The sequence below is a fragment of the Aquila chrysaetos genome, chromosome 5, assembly GCF_900496995.4.
Source record: "Aquila chrysaetos chrysaetos chromosome 5, bAquChr1.4, whole genome shotgun sequence".
Classification (NCBI taxonomy): domain Eukaryota; kingdom Metazoa; phylum Chordata; class Aves; order Accipitriformes; family Accipitridae; genus Aquila; species Aquila chrysaetos.
The window spans coordinates 53,079,711-53,097,008 of NC_044008.1; the positions used below are offsets into that span (position 1 = coordinate 53,079,711).

The 17,298-nt window shown below is 49.2% G+C and overlaps 1 protein-coding gene across 3 annotated transcripts; it reads left to right on the top strand.

Moving 5' to 3' along the window:
* Window positions 1-735: 735 nt before the first annotated feature.
* Window positions 736-15,470, top strand: DET1 (DET1 partner of COP1 E3 ubiquitin ligase). Of its 3 annotated transcripts, none has more exons than XM_030014139.1 (5): window positions 736-877; window positions 1,644-2,779; window positions 5,784-5,974; window positions 7,627-7,818; window positions 12,554-15,470. In XM_030014139.1, the coding sequence occupies exons 2-5, from the start codon at window positions 1,697-1,699 to the stop codon at window positions 12,741-12,743; spliced, it is 1,656 nt and encodes a 551-aa protein (XP_029869999.1). In that variant the 5' UTR covers window positions 736-877; window positions 1,644-1,696; the 3' UTR covers window positions 12,744-15,470. The 3 variants fall into 3 exon arrangements, with proteins under 3 accessions (XP_029869999.1, XP_029869998.1, XP_029870000.1); XM_030014138.1 differs by having other exon boundaries at window positions 1,671-2,779; XM_030014140.1 differs by lacking the exon at window positions 5,784-5,974 and having other exon boundaries at window positions 1,671-2,832.
* The last annotated feature ends 1,828 nt before the right edge of the window (window positions 15,471-17,298 follow it).

Genomic DNA, 17,298 nt, shown 5'->3' on the forward strand with positions numbered 1-17,298 from the left:
CTGGTGCCGGGGCTGAGGTGTCGGGGTGCACCCCGGTACGCTGGCTGGCAGCAGGTGTGATGTGCGCTGGGGTGTCCCTGTGCGGGGGCTCAGGGTGCAGGGGGTGCCTGGGGATGGAGGGGTCTGGGATGCTCAAGGCATGGGGGGGGTCGGGGTGCGGGGATGGGGGTGCCGGATGGTGCAGGGGGCTTGGGGGTGGCGGGGTGGGGGTGCAGGGGGTGCTGGGACGGGGTGGCCGGGGTGCAGGGTGGGTGCAGGGAGTGCTGGGATAGGGTGCAGGATGGGTGAAGGGGGCGAAAGGGTTCGGGGGTGCCCGGGGTGCAGGGAGAGGGGGGAAGGGTGGGTGCAGGGAGTGTTGGGAGAGGGTGCGGGGGGTGTCCGGGACGGAGGATGGGTGCTGGGTGGATCCAGGATGGGTGTAGAGCGGGTGCAGAGTTTCAGGGGGTGCCGGATGGGTGCCGGGTGGGTGCGGGGTTTCAGGGGGTGCCGGGTGGGAGCAGGGAGTGCGGGGTTTGAGGGGGTGCAGGATGGGAGCGGGGGTGCACGATGGGAGCGGGGGTGCGGGGTGGGTGCCGGGTGGGTGCCGGGTGGGTGCCGGGTTTCGGCGGGGCGGGGAGTGCCCGGGCGCGCCCCGCAGGGCTCCCTCCCTCCGCCAGGGGGCGCGGGCTCCCCCGCTCTGCCGACAGTCTGGCCCGCCTCGGCCCGCCTCGCTGGCCCAGTGGCCGGAAGCGGATGTTGGGGGGGGGGTGACACCCTCCCGCCGCCGCCGCCGTCGCCGCCGTCGCCGCCGTCGCGGCGCGTCGTCGTGCGGTGGCGGAAAGATGGCGGCGGCCATAGAGTGAGCGGCGGCAGCGGGACCCAGCGCCCGGCCCGAGCGGTGAGCGCAGCCGCGGCCTCTTCTCGCCCCGTGCCCGGCCCTGCCATGTCCTTGCCCCGCTGGGAGGCTACCGGGACCCCCGGTTTCCCCGTGTCCCCTCGTCCTCCGGGCCGGCGGGAGAGCAGCTGGGGGCCCCGCTCCCCTCCGCAGGAGGGCCCGCAGCTTCTCCTAGGCTTCCCCGGGAGCTCAGTGTTCCCCCGCAACCCCCCGGTATCCGGGGGTCCCTGCGGCCCCCCTCGGCAGGCAGGCCTGTAGGCCTCCCGGTGACCCCTCGTGTGCCCCCCCCCCCCGCTCACAGCTCCCTCCATTCTTTCCAAGCTGGCGTCCTGCGCCTTCCTGTCAGCAGGCAGGTCTACGGATTACCCCTGGCTCCCCTCACTCCCTCTCCGGTGCCTGGGTACTCCCTCCGTTCCCTTGGTGCTCACCGGTGCCTGCCCCCCTCCCTGGCTCTCCCTGTCCCCTCCCGGTGCCTCTGTGTCTCCCTCAGCAGCAGACAGGCCTGCAGATCCCATCACTTCCTGGTCCACTGGAGTTCCCTCTGGGTTCCCCTGTTTTCCCTGGTACCTCCCACTGAGCTCTCTCTCCCAGCCTCTCCACCTCTCTCCCCAGTGTTCTCCTGTGTCATCTCTCCCCTTTCCAAAGGCATGTCTGCACTTTTCAGCTGACCCCCCTGCTCCCTGGGTTCAATGGGACTTTCCCCCACCCCACCCTTGCAAGCAGGTCCGTCAGTACCCTGAATTGTCCCCCTGTCTCTATGTGGTCCCAGGGCACGTATGTGTTCTCTCCCTGGCAGGGTGAAGATGAAGTAGAGCTCTGACCATGGACCATGACGCCCCCACAATCAGGCCCCGTCGCATCCAGAACCAGAATGTCATCCACCGCCTGGAGCGCCGCCGGATCAGCTCGGGCAAAGCTGGCACCCACTGGCACCAAGTCCGCGTCTTCCACCAGAATGTCTTCCCCAACTTCACTGTGGTCAATGTGGAGAAGCCGCCCTGCTTCTTGCGCAAGTTCTCCCCCGATGGCCGCTACTTCATCGCCTTCTCCTCTGACCAGACCTCTCTGGAGATCTACGAGTATCAAGGCTGCCAGGCAGCGGAAGACCTCCTGCAAGGCTACGAGGGAGAGATCCTAGCTAACGGCAATGACCAAAGATCTGTCAACATCCGGGGGCGGCTCTTTGAGCGCTTCTTTGTCCTGCTTCATATCACCAACGTGGCCTCCAACGGGGAGCACTTGAACCGCGAGTGCAGCTTGTTTACCGACGACTGTCGGTACGTGATCGTCGGCTCTGCTGCATACCTACCTGAGGAGCCTCACCCTCCCTTCTTTGAGGTTTACCGCAATAGCGAGTCGGTGACCCCTAATCCCCGGTCCCCGTTGGAGGATTATTCCTTGCATATCATAGACCTCCACACGGGGAGACTCTGTGACACACGGACTTTCAAATGTGACAAAGTCATCCTGTCTCACAACCAGGGGCTGTACCTCTATAAGAACATCTTGGCTATTCTCTCTGTGCAGCAACAGACTATTCACGTCTTTCAAGTAACACCCGAGGGTACCTTCATCGATGTACGGACTATCGGCCGCTTCTGCTACGAGGACGATCTCCTGACTCTGTCTGCGGTGTATCCCGAGGTGCAGCGGGACACTCAGACAGGGATGGCCAACCCGTACAAAGAGCCCTTCATAAACTCTTTGAAGCACAGGCTGCTGGTGTACCTATGGAGAAGGGCCGAGCAGGACGGAAGCGCTATAGCAAAAAGAAGGTTCTTCCAGTACTTTGATCAGCTGAGGCAGCTCCGCATGTGGAAGATGCAGCTTTTGGATGAAAACCATCTGTTTATCAAATACACTAGTGAAGATGTGGTCACGCTGCGGGTGACAGATCCTTCCCAGGTACTGCGTGCCTCCTCAGGCTGCTCGTTGCTTTGGGGCAAGTGCTCAAGCAGGTACAGTGCTGTGAGCTGCGTTTCTTAGCTGAGCCTGTGAATGTTGTTTAGAATCACTGGTACTTCATTCTTGTGTAAACATTTGACACCTCTGATATTGAATACCTTTCGTATCTTTTGCTCTCATAATTTCATCGCTTCCTTCTCAACTAAAAATGAGAGAGAAAAGATCTTACGTGGTTATCGAATCCCCTTTCTTCAGGGATTGTTCCCCATGCTCATAGATGCTGTACAACCCTCTTCCCCTTCCAAATCCCCAGCTGATTTTTTTTTTTTAAGCCGATATTTCATATAGTACACTTATAGAGGTAGTCTCTCCCTTTTCTCACGTATCTTCAAGCATGTTTTTCACATAAAATAGTCTTCATTTTTCCTCAGTAGAATTACCTTTTCTGTTCTGCCTACATACTTACTCTTTCAAGCTTCAGTGAGAGATAGTATTTATGATGTCTCCAAATTGGAGTAGCAGCTCTTAGATCTGGCTAATGTGCCAATTGCTTCTCCTTTCAGTTTAGTACTAAAGAAGTCAAATTAGAGCAAATATAGCTCAGTCAGTGCTGGGTGCCTCCGGATGTTTCACCATCCTGCAGGTTGATCATCTCTTTTCGGTACTGTTAGAGTGGTGGTCAGGTTTTGAGCTCTGTGAAACTGAGAAGGATGGTTTTTTAACCTGTTTTATTCCTTTAATCCACTTGGTTTTTATTTTCTTGAAAGTATTTAGCAAGAATTTGTAGTAAATCTCCAGTGCTGCATGTAGGCAATCAGGCGATTGTTCCCTAGATGTTTGGTTTTGTTTCATACCCTTCTCTTCCTCCCTGTCTTTGCTAGATCCAGGACTTAGGTCCTAGAAGAAATAGACAGCAGTTCTTTGTGTGTTGCCTTAGTCTAATTCTTCCTGGAAGATGACCGTGGTTTGTTTGGGGAAGTTGCTTTGGGAGGGAATAGGTAAGGCTTAATCTAATCAATTTTACCCATTCATGTAAAACTGAGCAGCTGTCTCAAAAATATTAAAGCTTTGTGGATGTGGCCTGCAGCGTTCTGCTCATTACTGGTATCTGGAACGGTGCTCCTGACCCTGATGTGAATGTTTGTGGTAGGCTTGGTTCTGCTCTCTGCTGTGGTTACCGAGGCTTTTGTGCCTGGTTTGCTGCATCGTGCTCTTGTCTCTCTTCACCTGAGGGTTACTTTGAGATGCAGGTTGTGGTTTGTTTGTAGCGTTCCTCAGGCAGTGTGTTTTATGCTGGAGGAAAAGCATCTAATTTCTGAGTTCTTTCAGGAGATAATTCCAGATGTGGAGTAGTCTCTGCAGACCTGCCTGAATGTAGGCTTTGTGTTGGGGCTGCCTGAAGAAAACTTGGCTCACAAAATACTTAAAGCTCTGATTTTTCTTTCATCTATCAGAGAGGAATGTGAGGTTTCATCCAGTTTCAGGCTCCTCTTCCCTCTGGCTTCTCTGCCAAGAAGGTTGAGGAAGTCGCTGTTCATGCTTGTCAGTTGCTTGTATATTGTGAGGGTCTGCACTGAATCCTTCAAGATTTTTAATCGAGTGCTGTGTATATGTAGCTTGTGGTTTGTTGTTGTTGTTCTAGGCTTGTGTTGATAGACTTGACAGCTTTGCTGAACAATTTCTGTGATGCTTGACTTCTGCCACCCATGCTGTGACGATGTTTCCCTGTTTTACTCATGCAGCTAAAAAGCAGTGAGGGTAGTTTCTCTGATCAGGGTCATCCTGTAGATATGTCTGTGTGTTAACCTGGCAAAGGAACTTTTTTATTTAAGGTTGGAGGATACTCCCTGCAGTCTTTAATGATGTAAATAGTTTTTCCTTCTGCTGTCTCCTCTTATCTTCTCTCTGCTCCAACCCTGTGTTTCAGAAGGGCTTCCCTTTCCCTAGGCAGTAGTCTAGTGAGTAACCTCATCTAGCGTGCTCCATTTTGATGTGTGGGGGCTGGATTGTATTATCACAATTTATTTTGGGGCTGTAAAACAAACAAACCTTTTGATATTTGCAGGTGGGTGGGGTGGGCAGAGTGCCTACTGTCATCCCTGAGCATTGTTTGGGAGCGGAAGGTGAAGCATTTAGAAATTGCCTTTATTGACAGAAGATTTAACCAGATATGTGCATATACCATGGGAATTAGTTACCTTTGAAGCAGGGGTGAGTTCTTACTTTGAGGTGCCACGGTGTTAGCGCTCCTGTCTCTAACGAAAGCTACCTTTGACAACCAAGGATTAAATCTGCCCTTTCCCAGTGGGATGGGAACATTATCTCCCTTTGATGTAGCTGTGCTGACACAATGTCACCTTTTTCCCAATTTCTTGCTTGTTCATGCCACAAAACACTGCCATTGCCAATCTACAGCGCGGTATCTGGGCCTTCTTGCACAAGAATGTTGGCATTAAAAAGAAGTCATTAATGTCTTTCAGATTTTCATTTCTGTACCAGCAGGGTACCTGGAGGGCACAACTTTTTGTGGGCACTGGTGTAGTGCACAGTACACTAAAAAGGCCCATCTCTGTGTGATGGAAATATTAAGAAGGGGAAGAAAATAATGTCACTTTGCAAAGGAAAAAATAATTTGTGGCCAGCTAGCACTGGATTTAAAATCATTTTGTCAGCAGGAATGAAAATTAAATTTGACACTTTAGAAAGCACTTTGGATTTGGTGGAAGGCAGAGACGAAGAGAAAACGGAAATATTGACATCCAGTTTACGTTGAAAAATTGGAAGCCCCTTAAGTTTTCTTCGTAAATAATCACAGTTAAGAGATGGATAATTTGGTACCTGTTGAGGCATTTGAATAGCAGAATGGATTAGTGTGAGGACATGGGATTCTCCTGCGCTGCAGAGAAATTTGGATAGGGTCTGCGGTGTCATGCGGGGAGAAGGAAGGGACAGCTTCCCCACCTGTGCTCTCCTGGGTAACTGCTGCCTCTGCCTCTCTCTGCAGCCTTCGTTCTTCGTCGTGTACAACATGGTGACCACAGAGGTCATTGCCGTATTTGAGAATACATCTGATGAGCTGCTGGAGCTGTTTGAGAACTTCTGTGACCTCTTCAGGAATGCCACCCTGCACAGTGAGGCGGTCCAGTTCCCCTGCTCAGCTTCCAGCAACAACTTTGCCAGGCAGATCCAGCGCCGGTGAGCCATTCGGAGCATGCTTTATACCATATAGACACATGCTCACCCCCATCAGCTGAAGGCTAGTATCAAATAACGATGGCAACCCTGAGAATACCAGTTCCTTTAGTTGCTGGGTGATGCAAGGGTCTGGCTTGTACATGGTTCATCTTGCAGCCTCATGCATCTGATTTTATATTCCACAGCATCTGTCTTGTTACAGGAAGGAACAAAGCAGTGGCAATCCAGTGCTTAGAAGAAGAAAGAGGAATTTTGAGGGAAAGATGTTTCCGGCTCTCTTCTAGCCATAACTCTTCTGGAGGTTATTAAAGTGTTACTGCCCAATAGTTTAGGTCCCTGAAGATAAGATTTGTCAAGATGCTAGTGTCATCTAATTGGACATATTTTGCCAAGTGGTGTTCTCTATGCACACTCTGATTTAATGTGTTCCAAGCTGTGTTCTGTAGCTTTTTCTCCAACATCAGTCACAAGCTTGTGGTTCTCGTGTTAGGAGAAGGGAAACTTACCTGCCTAGAACTACTGTGAAAGCTGAGCAAAGTATCAAAATAACCTGGGTTTCTAGAATGTGCTTTAACAGTCAAATGTGGTTTTAATGAGGCAGAGTGTGTTGTTTCTCTTGGAATATATTTTTATGTGACTCAGGGTGTTTTCATCTTCCAGTGACTTGTTTCACATCACCCAAAGTACTTGGCAATCACTTATGGGCATGAAGCTTCTGTTGATTTTAGACTGACGTCACATAAGAAGGAGGAAGTTGACTGTGTCTAACTTTCTAGAGCTGCCTGTCAGGAAATCCATAATGCTTAGTGGGAGAGAGAATGAGAGAGCTCACTGCAGACACCCGAAGAACAACTCCTGCCTTGTGTTAAAGTAGAGAGGAAAATCTTTTCATCCCCAGTAACAGGAGTGTTTAATTTCCATAGCAAAGTATAATAGAGCATAATCCACAGCATGCTGGCTTTTGGCTGAGTGTTTCTGGTCAAATGGCAATGTTTTACTCTCCTTGATTTATGACATCCATGCAGCTGATCTGACTGTTCTTGCACATGGAAAGCTCAAATTTTACTTGGAAAGAGAAATCCAGCCTGCGTTAATCTCTCCACCAGGAAGAACTTTCAGCTCACTGTAGTTTCTCAAGAGCTTTAGGCTTCTTATCAAGGTTCTTCCTCATCTAAGGTTTCTCCCTTTACGTATTTAAAACGTAGCAGGTAGAGAGAGGGGGATTCTCAAGTCAACATTAAGGGCTCAACTGTTACTGTGAAACCCTCTGGCTTTTGCTTATGCTGTTTCCAGGCTTCATGGTAAAACTTGGATTGACTGATAAGCTGCTAATCCATTTCTCCCTGTTTCTGATCCTGTTCATTTCCTGTACTGCAGAGCAGCTGGGGCCAGACCTTGTAGGTAGGCACAGTCTTGTCCTTCTGTCAGTTTGGACTTTCAGAGCAGAAAACAGTAATGATGAGAGAGGATAAAAAGGTCACCAGAACTGGTTGATGCTTGAATCACTGTGATACATCTTTGGAAATGAGCTGTTTTAATTCTTACACTGCTGCTGTTTTTCTTTCTCTATCACTTTTCCTCCTTAGTTTATTTAAGCTGTGCTGTTCACCTGTGGCCTTTGCAAGTAAAACCTGTTTCTTGTTTTGCTACAGGTTCAAAGACACTATCGTGAATGCCAAGTACGGAGGGCACACGGAGGCTGTGCGGAGGCTGCTGGGCCAGCTCCCGATCAGTGCCCAGTCATACAGTGGCAGCCCGTACCTCGACCTCTCCCTTTTCAGCTATGATGACAAGTGGGTGTCAGTCATGGAGCGGCCCAAGACCTGCGGTGATCACCCTATAAGGTATGGAATGGGCCAAGAAGCTGTATGTGAGGAGAGCGGTGTGAGAGTAATTCTAAATCACCTCTGCCATGTGGCATCAAATGTGCAGAAAGGGAGTAAGTAGCCTTTTCACCAGAGGGTTTTTTTCAGCAGTCCCACAAAGCTTGGCTTCTCCCCTTGCGATAACTGTTTTATCTTGTGTGTGAGCGAGGGCTCTTCAGGTCTTTTTGCTGAGGTGCCCTGGGGAACGTTTGGGTAATGAAGCCTGAGCCTTTTCCATATGAATGCTCTTGTTCCTCCTCCTCTTCTTGCAGTCCTGCCATTGTGTTTGGGCTGCAGAGTGATATGGTTCTGGATGCCTGCTTTCTTGTGCTGGAAGGATCCCTTTTGAGCACGTGGGTTTAGCTGGCAAGGATGATTTGGTTTGTCCTGTGAATAAAATAGCAGCTGAGTTAGGTGTTATTCAGAATGCTTGTGGTATTGATTTATCTATTTTCAGACTTTCCTTGTTTACAGTTCTCACCCTGGGAGCTGTACTCCTCTTCATACCCCCTCTTCTTTCTGTGATCTGTAGGAAATTTGTTTCTGTAGTAGGAGTTTCAGCCAAGTGTAAGGGCCATTCTGTGTCTCTTCTGTCTGAGTCTTCGAAGCTGGCAGAAGGAAGAAGTCTGAGCTTGGGAATAAGGACGTTTGCAGTGCTTCTTGCAGAAACACCAAGACTATTCATTTCTTTTTGTTGGCTGCAGCCATGGCTGCAAGTAGCAGTGGTTAAAAATCCAACATCTCCGGCCTGAAAGGCTCAAAGAGGCTGAGTTCTCCAGGCAGAGTAGTCTTTCCACTTACAGTACTGCAAAAGCAACCCAATGCTCTGAAAACAGAGCCTTCAATGCCTAAGTGCTTTGTTTAGTGACTGCACACATGTTGGGGGCTCAGGCAGCCTAGGGAGACCATTCTGGCCAGCTTCCCAACTTCATTTTCATCAATGCATTCTCAAAAAGTGGTTTCATGTCTCCCCTGGCCCTGACTCAGGTGGCAGGGAACCTCTGATTCTTCCCATGCTCTCAATTCCCAAATTATGTATATTTAATTGATTTTTCTGCCTGTACGATTTGGTTTGATCTTCAGCTCCCATGTTATCTGCAGAGAAAAGCCTGCCCTTTCTCCCTTGTCATGCTTGACGTTGGGAAAGCTTGCAGGGCGGCAGTTGTCTGCCAGCACCAACCTGCGTATGGCTCTTGCAGACAAAAGGGAGCAAAACCGCAGTCATTTGCTGCGGTTACGTCTTTGTAGTAAACAAAGCAAAGTGCCACCTTCCCTCCCTCCCCTGAGCAAACCGGCATTTCAGAGCCAGAGCTTTTAAAGCTCAAAGCTGTGCAGAGTCAATTAGGACTTGAATAGGGCCTTGGAGCAGTGGGGCTCCTGGTTTTTGGAAAGTAAGCAGAAGAGGAGGTGCTAACCTTAACCATTCAGTAGCTGAAATAGTGCTGCTGTGTTTCTCACATGCAAAACAAAGGGATTAATAAAATAATGCTGCTGCCTGCTGTGGTTAGAGGGCTTGGAAATGAGGGGCCACAGGGTTTGTAATGTAAGTCCTGTAATTGGCAAAACCCTTCAGCAGCTAAGGGTGTTATAATCTGTGTGCAGTTTCCTGGCACAGTGTGCGAGATAGGAAGGCCTCCATGCCTTTTGCACATCGGTTTCAGCGCCTCTGTGCACTTTGTCCTTTTAACCCTTAGTGCCTTTCTGTGTCTCAGAAGGTTCAACTCTCGACTGGCTGCTTGAGAGACCAGTGGTTATTTGCTCTCAGGCAGGAAGGACTTTAGGTTCCCCATCACTGCCGTCTTTCAGTATCTTTTCAGGAGGCTAGAAGAGATATTCACTGGGTGAAATGATGGCACTTGTGAGGAAGAGGCTCTAACACAGCCTTACCTATAGTAGGGGGTCTCTAAAATCCATCTAGATGGCTAATAAGGAGCCATTTAACCAAAAAATTGGTCTGCAGATAAATCTTCCATCTTCATACAGTTTGAAAAGGCTGGTCTTGCTGTTTCTGTTGACATACAATTTTATATTGCAGCGCCTAATTTATCCCCAGAGTGAGAGCCCATGGAAATGGCCTCTGATTGCAGAGCACTTTTAAAAATACATTTAAAAATACCAAACTGAGCACATCTTTGAGATTACAGGGAGCTTCATCTTGAGTAGTAAATTATTGTGAATTGGGGAGAGAGAGGAGCAGACAGGGGACTGTGCTTTATTTAAAGAATGACCCTCTGCATACCCAGCCTTGTGTAGGAGGGAAAGGGCTTTTTGAAAAGCCAAATACCAAGATTGTGACTCTCTTGCTAGTTCTTGTGTGCAATTTTCAGGCCGGGCTGGCTGGCACTTTGATTCAGAGGAAGGGAGAGGAGAGTGGCCCTCCAGGAAGAACATGAGGTTCTCAATAGGCTGTGTTGTTAAAATGTGGAGTATGTCTGCTCCCGAAACAGCATTGCCTGTATCTGTCATCACCTGTTCTTCCAGGCTGAGAGCTGAGTGCATTGTATTGCTGGCAGGGGGGAAATGTGCTCTGAGATTAAAAGCATTCTCTGAGTCAAAACCAGAGGAAAATGCAAAATACCCACATGTACTAAGTGATGGTGGAAAAGGAAACAGCTGGGAGGCAAAATGGCAATTCTGTGCCCGAAACTGAAAGAGCAGAGAAAATGGTCTGAGATAACTTCAGGGTGAGGACTTGAGTTAGAGCCTAGCTGCTTTGTGAAGGTACCACATCCTGAAACCTCCACCACCACATCCCAGAAACCTCCACCAAAGTCTTGGGGAGGATGGGGTCATTGCAGAGAGTCCCCTGTTCCCACAGCAGCACAGGACAGTGGCGTTAGCTGGGCTTATGTCAGTTGCACAGAGCATGCAGAGAAGGTTCAAGAAGCAAAGAGCTTCCTGGACTCACCTGTCTCTTCAGCGCTGTTTGCCTCATCCCCTTGGCAATGCTCGCTTTGTGCTGAAGCTGTGTTCCAGAGCTCACCTGTTTGGAGACACAAATGAGCTTCACCCACAGGCAGGTTTGTGGGTGACAGCAGAAGGACGGAAAGTTTTCCTTAACTTTTGCCCTTGCTTTGATTGTTGAATGTAATCCACCAGGTACTTCCTGCCTAGCCTATCTTGTTAATGCTTTTTTGATGGAAATCTGAAAGGAACTGCAAAGCCTTGCTTGAACTGTAAAGGACAACCTGGCACCTTTGAGCAGTATTAGATCGAGCTGTTCACCTTCCTCCACTGAATGGGGATGTAGCGAGGCACAAGAGCAGCAGCATAACGCCTAACTGACAGCACCAGGAGAGGGAAGGGGTGGCCTTACACTTGGAGTGAAGGCCATTGCTAAGGGAAGAGAGCTCAGTTCTGTACAGTATATCTGCCTGTCATGGTTTAAGCCCAGCCGATAACAAAGCACCATGCAGCCGCTCGCTCAGTCCCCCTGCCCCGGCCACGGTGGGATGAGGAGAAAATATAAAGGCAGGCTTGTGGGTCGAGATAAGGACAGGGAGGGATCACTCAGCGCTTATGGTCACGGGCAAAAGACAGGCTCAACTTGGGAAAGAAACAAAATCAATTTAATTTACTACAAATCAAAACAAACCAAGGATATTCGGAAGTAAAACCAAACCTTAGAACACCTTCCCCCCACCCCTCCCTCCTTCCCAGCTCAACTCCACTCCTGGTTCTCTCCACCTCCTCCCCCCCATGAACAGGGGACGGGGGTTGGGGTCAGTTAATCACACCTCGTCTCCGTCGCTCCTTCCTCCTCAGGGGGAGGACTCCTCACTCGTCCCCTGCTCCAGTGTGGGGTCCCTCCCACGGGAGACAGTCCTTCACGAACTTCTCCAACATGAGTCCTTTCCGCGGGCTGCAGTTCTCACAAACTTCCCTGGTGTGGGTCCTTTCCGCGGGCTTCAGTTCTTCCCCAACTTCCCTGGCGCGGGTCCTTTACGCGGGCTGATCTTCAGTCACACACCGCTCCAGCGTGGGCTTTGCCATGGTGTTGCGGCCATCTTCGGGGGCCTCCACTCCCCCACTCCCCTCCATGGGCTGCGGGGGACAGCCTGCCATCTCCCCACGGGCTGCAGGGGCACCAACCTCAGGCACCCCTCCTCCCCTCCTTCCTCACTGACCTTGGTATCTGCAGAGGGGTTCCTCTCACATTCCAATCCCACTATTCACTGCAGGTTCCCCTTCTTAAATCTGTTCTCCCAGAGGCGCTACCACTGTCGCTGATGGGGTCGGCCTGGGCCAGGCGCGAGTCCGGCTTGGAGCCGGGGGAGCTTCGAGCAGCTTCTCACAGGAGCCACCTCTGCAGACCCTCCCCTGCTATCAAAAAAACCCACGCCACACAAACCCATAACACTGCCTTAGGGATCAAGGGGAGCAGCTTGCATTAAGAGAGGATGGAGAGCCAGCACACGTGGGGTCTGGACCAAACTTATTCCCACTTGTGAAGTCAGCTACGTCCGCCAAAATGACAGACAGAGTTCTCTCATTGATGATACTAAAATGAAGTCAAGCTTTTCTAGACAGTGGAAAACTAGCTGCCCCAGGAGGGACTTTCCTGTATAGCCAAGAGCCAGACACCCAGCTGAGGACATCCTGCCCCTGAGGGGGCACCAGAGATTGAACAAGGCACTTGTTGCTGTGTGTGAAGAGCCCAGATAGCAAAGTCAATAGTCGGGAACAGCCATAATTGACTTTCTCTTCCTTTCAGATTTTACGCTCGTGATTCTGGCCTCCTGAAGTTTGAGATCCAGGCGGGACTCCTGGGGCGACCCATCAATCACACAGTGCGACGCCTGGTTGCGTTCACCTTCCACCCCTTCGAGCCCTTTGCCATCTCAGTGCAGCGCACTAACGCAGAGTACGTGGTTAACTTCCACATGAGGCACAGCTGCACGTAGTACGACACGTAGCTGGGGCAGCTGCTCTCCTTGGGTCTGGGCCTCTGCCACAGATGCACCAAAGCCAGACACTCGCGCCTTCTAGGAAGCCAAACCGTCACTCATGTCAAGAAACCTGTCCTGGGAGCTCCTATCAGCCGGCATCTCGCAGGGCCCTCAGCTGTGGAAAGCCGATCCACTCAAGTTAAGGCGTGTGAATGTTTCTTCTGACCCTGTTTGTACTGCGGAGGTCCTGCTGCATTAAGCACTGCTGTTCCCTACTCCTGTTGAACAAAATGTAGCTGAGGTTCCTTTCCTGGTTTCCCAGAGGCATGTCTGTTTTCTCTCCTGTTGTAGGTCTTAGGATGGCAAAGATGGAGGTTTGCAACACATTTGTGGAGTGCTTCCTTCTGCAGTGGTGCTCTCCTACCTTGTTGAGACAAGCAGCCTGTCGTAGTGGGAATGGATGGGAGCCATGGGGAGGGCTTAGAAATACAGCTACCTGTGTTTGTATCTTCAGTATTACTAGGGAAATGAAATCCTGTTCTCATCCACACAATCTACTCACATGATTTTAATATGCAAGAGGCCAGGAAAAAAAGGTGTGAGAAATCACTGCAATTGAGAGACATGAGGTGTGTTCCTGACTTTTATGCAAGTCACTTAATCTTTGTGCCTTAGTATCTGTAAAAGCTCCTAAGTGAAAGGTGTTGTGTTAATACCAGAAAGCCAAGGCAGCTGGTTGTGTCTCTAATGCATGAGGAGGTGGGCACAGAAGGAAGACGGGTGGCTGGGAAGGGTGTGGGGAGCAACAGCAGCTCCTTGCTCACATCGGAAGGACTTTTCTGCAGCATGGGGGTGAATCCTCATGGCCATCTGCAGGTTCTGCTGCTGAGGGGAAGGGAGACCCAGCTGCTGGCACCCTCCTGTGTGTTGGGAATATGAGTGTGGAGAGTTAGTAGCATTTGGGTTTGCCTAGAAAGGAGGGAGGAGACCTGAATTAATGTGCATTGCTGCAGGTTTGCAGTTAGGAGACGAGCTTGTTGACTTAGGTTGCTTACCTATCCCTGTTTGATACGCTGTTCTCTGTGAGAACCTGATTTGCTGTTCCCAGGCTTCAAAGCACAGCTGGCTGGTGTGTCGATGCTGACTGGACCACTGCGGTGTTTATGCTGCTGATAAAATAAGCTCCTGTGTGTAATATTACCTGCCACCGTGGGCTGGTGAGGATGCTGGCCTGCCCTTCTCTCTTAAAAATGGAGTTTTTGGTTGTAGGCCAACATTTGGGTTTTTCTACACACAGGTTGGTTTATGACTGTGTGCTGCCAGGCAGTGCAACCATCCCAGCATCGTGAGGTGCTCCGTCGGAAGCTGGAGCCTGCTGTTGTCCCATTCCTATAGGAGGTACAGAGGGGGCATTAGAAAATTGGTGCTCATACATGGGAGACCCTCTGCTTTAAAGGACCCTGTGGGTGTCTTGTTTGGACCAAAATGAGATGTGGGTGATGTGTTGTGGCCACATGCCTGTGAAGAACAGTGTTGAAGTCATGCATTCATTTTGCATGGTAATGCATAGGAAAATAACTGTGTGGGTTGTTGGTGCCTGCTTATAGCATGAGTAGTGGACCTCGTAATGAAGTGTGCCCTGGGGTCCTTGAATCAGCCTTTACTCTCTGTCTCATGGTACTTCTCCTGGCCTTGCTAAACATATTTCTAGGGTAAGACATTGTATTTCACCGCTCTTTTCCTGGTGTTTGCACTGTTGGTTTCTCAGGTCTGTCAGGAGCGACTTCAGGTCAGAAGACTGCTAACAGAGGAGGTGTCAGGCCATGCGTGCTTTAGCTCCAGGTTCCTCTCCATCTAATAACACTATTTGTCAAGGTTTTAGGTTTTTATCCTGTGATCTGTTCCTCAAACATTCAATTAAAGCTCCAAGTGGAGAATCATTTGCACATGGTAGATCATGGATTTACCTCCTTCTGCACCACTCTCACATTTGTTCACACTTCCAGTATGAGACTTTTTTTTTTCTTTTCCAAAGCTCTCAGCAGCTCCATCCAAGACTGGGTTTACTCCTTGGCATCACAGCCTTTGGAGATCAGTGCTTAGTAAAATAGCTGTCAGATCTCCATTTAGACTTTTTTCGTAGCAAAAACATAAACCACTTCAGCATTTCTGCAGTCAAGGCTTTTTGCCAAATTCAGGCTGTCCTGTGTGAAGCAGAGTGCGTGGCACGTATTGTTGGACTTGGGGCTGAGAGACCAGAGATCTGTTCTTAGCTCTGCTATTAAATTGTTCTGTGTCTGGGGGCAAATCTTTTCCTGTTCCAGCTGGTGTTTCCTTCTCTGTAAATGAGGCCAAAAACATATTTTCAGCTTTTGTAAACCACTTTGAGATTCATGGATAAAAAATGCTGGATAAGTGCTAAGTATTTTCTTATTATGTTTGCAGACAAACTGATTGATCATTCTGGGTACTAATTGCCTTGGAGTAGCATAGCAGATTCTCTGGTCTTAGCTGCTGCATTTTATATCTACAACAGAGTTAATTTTATTACAGAAATGTATTGAAAGAAAAGTCTCTCATGCTTGAAATTTTGATTCTTTCATTTAAGAAACAAAAAATGTGTGTATGGTGGGGAGGGTGGGAGGAAAGGGGAGATATTTTCTACCTGATATTTTTCCTAGGCTAGGATGAAGATTTGTTAGTAACACAAGACAAAAATGGAATAAACAGAATTTGCTTTAAGAGCCTGATTTATTGTCTTTTTCTTCCAAAAACCTTAATGGTGCAGATGGGAATACCTTTGCTAAGAAGAGATGGCAGGGGTGTGCCTTGGACTATGCAGGCGTATCGCATGTGAGTTTGCTGCCTCTTCCTCTTGCATTACCAGTGTGCTCAAGGATGTTCCTACCTGAGGCATTTCTGTAGTTACTGCAGATTTCTTAAATTCTTGTCTACATGAGCTGATGCTGTGGGAGGAATTCTTGCCCTTCAGTTACGTTTTCCCCTTTGTATATTATTACTAGCCCAACTTGCATTCAGAGACTCTTCCTTTATTCCATTTATAGCATATGTCTAACCTTGTAGCCATTTTCTGCTGATGGTCTGTGATCAAGACATGAAAGCTGAACACACCTTGCTTGGGAGAAGAGCTGTCCACTGCTTTTAGGTTGGGCTAAGACACTTGGGTTTTCCACTACATGCTGCTCCCAGCCGCGATGCAGCTTTGCAGAACATTGTGGCTGAGAACATGCAGATGGGACCTTCCCAAAATCTGGGATCCCCTTGTAATTCGCTGCTGCTCTGTAACAACCTAGCAGCTTCCCTGTTTGTGTTAGTTCCTCTAAGCATCCGCATCTTGGGCATGAAAGCCACTTTCCCCTGAACCCCTCCTCCATTTTCATGTGTGCAGTTCTCCGATGCTTTCCTTTGGAGACCTTGAGCATATCAGAAAGCTCTTGAGCCCGTGGCCTTTCAGATGGGCACTAAGTGACAAGGAGATGCTTGACTTGGAAACCATGTTTGACTGGCAGCAGAATCCCATCTTTTGTTACTTCTTGTGCTGCCTTTGCTTTTTAAAAAAAAAAAAAAAAAAGTAGTAAAAGCAGGGCACTTGCAATGTTTCTTATATAAACTGCATTAGACAGCGAGCCACAAAAATCCCATTAGAATCAAACCTATGTATCCATTAATGGTGTGTCCCTACTAAAAACTCCTTTCAATTAACCTTCCAGCACTGAGCAGCTGGCCCTGATTTAGCTCCCTGATGTTCTTGGTGTACTTATAGGACCTTCCTTTTGCTCAGGTGCTGGTGTCTATTATGGTTCCCTTGGTCCTTTTGACCCAGCTAGAAGAATCAGATTTCTGATGCTTTTAAGAAGTCTCTCTGTCTTTCTTGTTTGTGTCCTCTGTCTTGCTGCTTTTCTGCCAGCCTTTCCGGCAGGATCTCTCAGGGCTGTGGGGAGATAGATGGTAAAGGCTGGATGGCAATGGGACGTGTGGCCCTTTGACAGCTTTCGTCCTTGTGTGAACCTTTATCAGATAGGTGCGTGCTGCAGAGCAAGTAGGTGGTCCTGTGGGCAAGCAATGTGACAGGATTTTGTGGGTTTGCTTTTGCCTTGCTTTCCGAGTTTCAGAGTCCAGGTCGTAGATGTGCCTGAATCCTTGTGCTTCCCTGTCTTGTTATATGGTGGTAATAGCTTTTTTGGCCAAATACTCCTCAGGAGGAGAGAATGAAAGGGCTTTTATTTTTTTTCTTTTTCTTTTTTCCTTGCTCCAGGGCTGCGGGGGATGTGGGCTGAGTTGTGCAAAGTCAGTCATTGTAGCAGTAACAGCCTGGCACTACCTGCCCACCAGGCTGACTGCTCATCAGGCAGCAGCATCCCCTGCTAGAGCCATTTGCTGGCTAAGGTCTGATTTGCCTTTGTTTCTTTTGGGGAAGAGCTGTACTTACTATGTTAGGAAATGAGTTCTCAGAAACATACTGATGTGGGAAAAACCCTGAATTGCACATTCTTTTCCTGATGTTTTGACATAAAAATACCGTGCTGGTTTTAGACTAGCAATCTGGAAA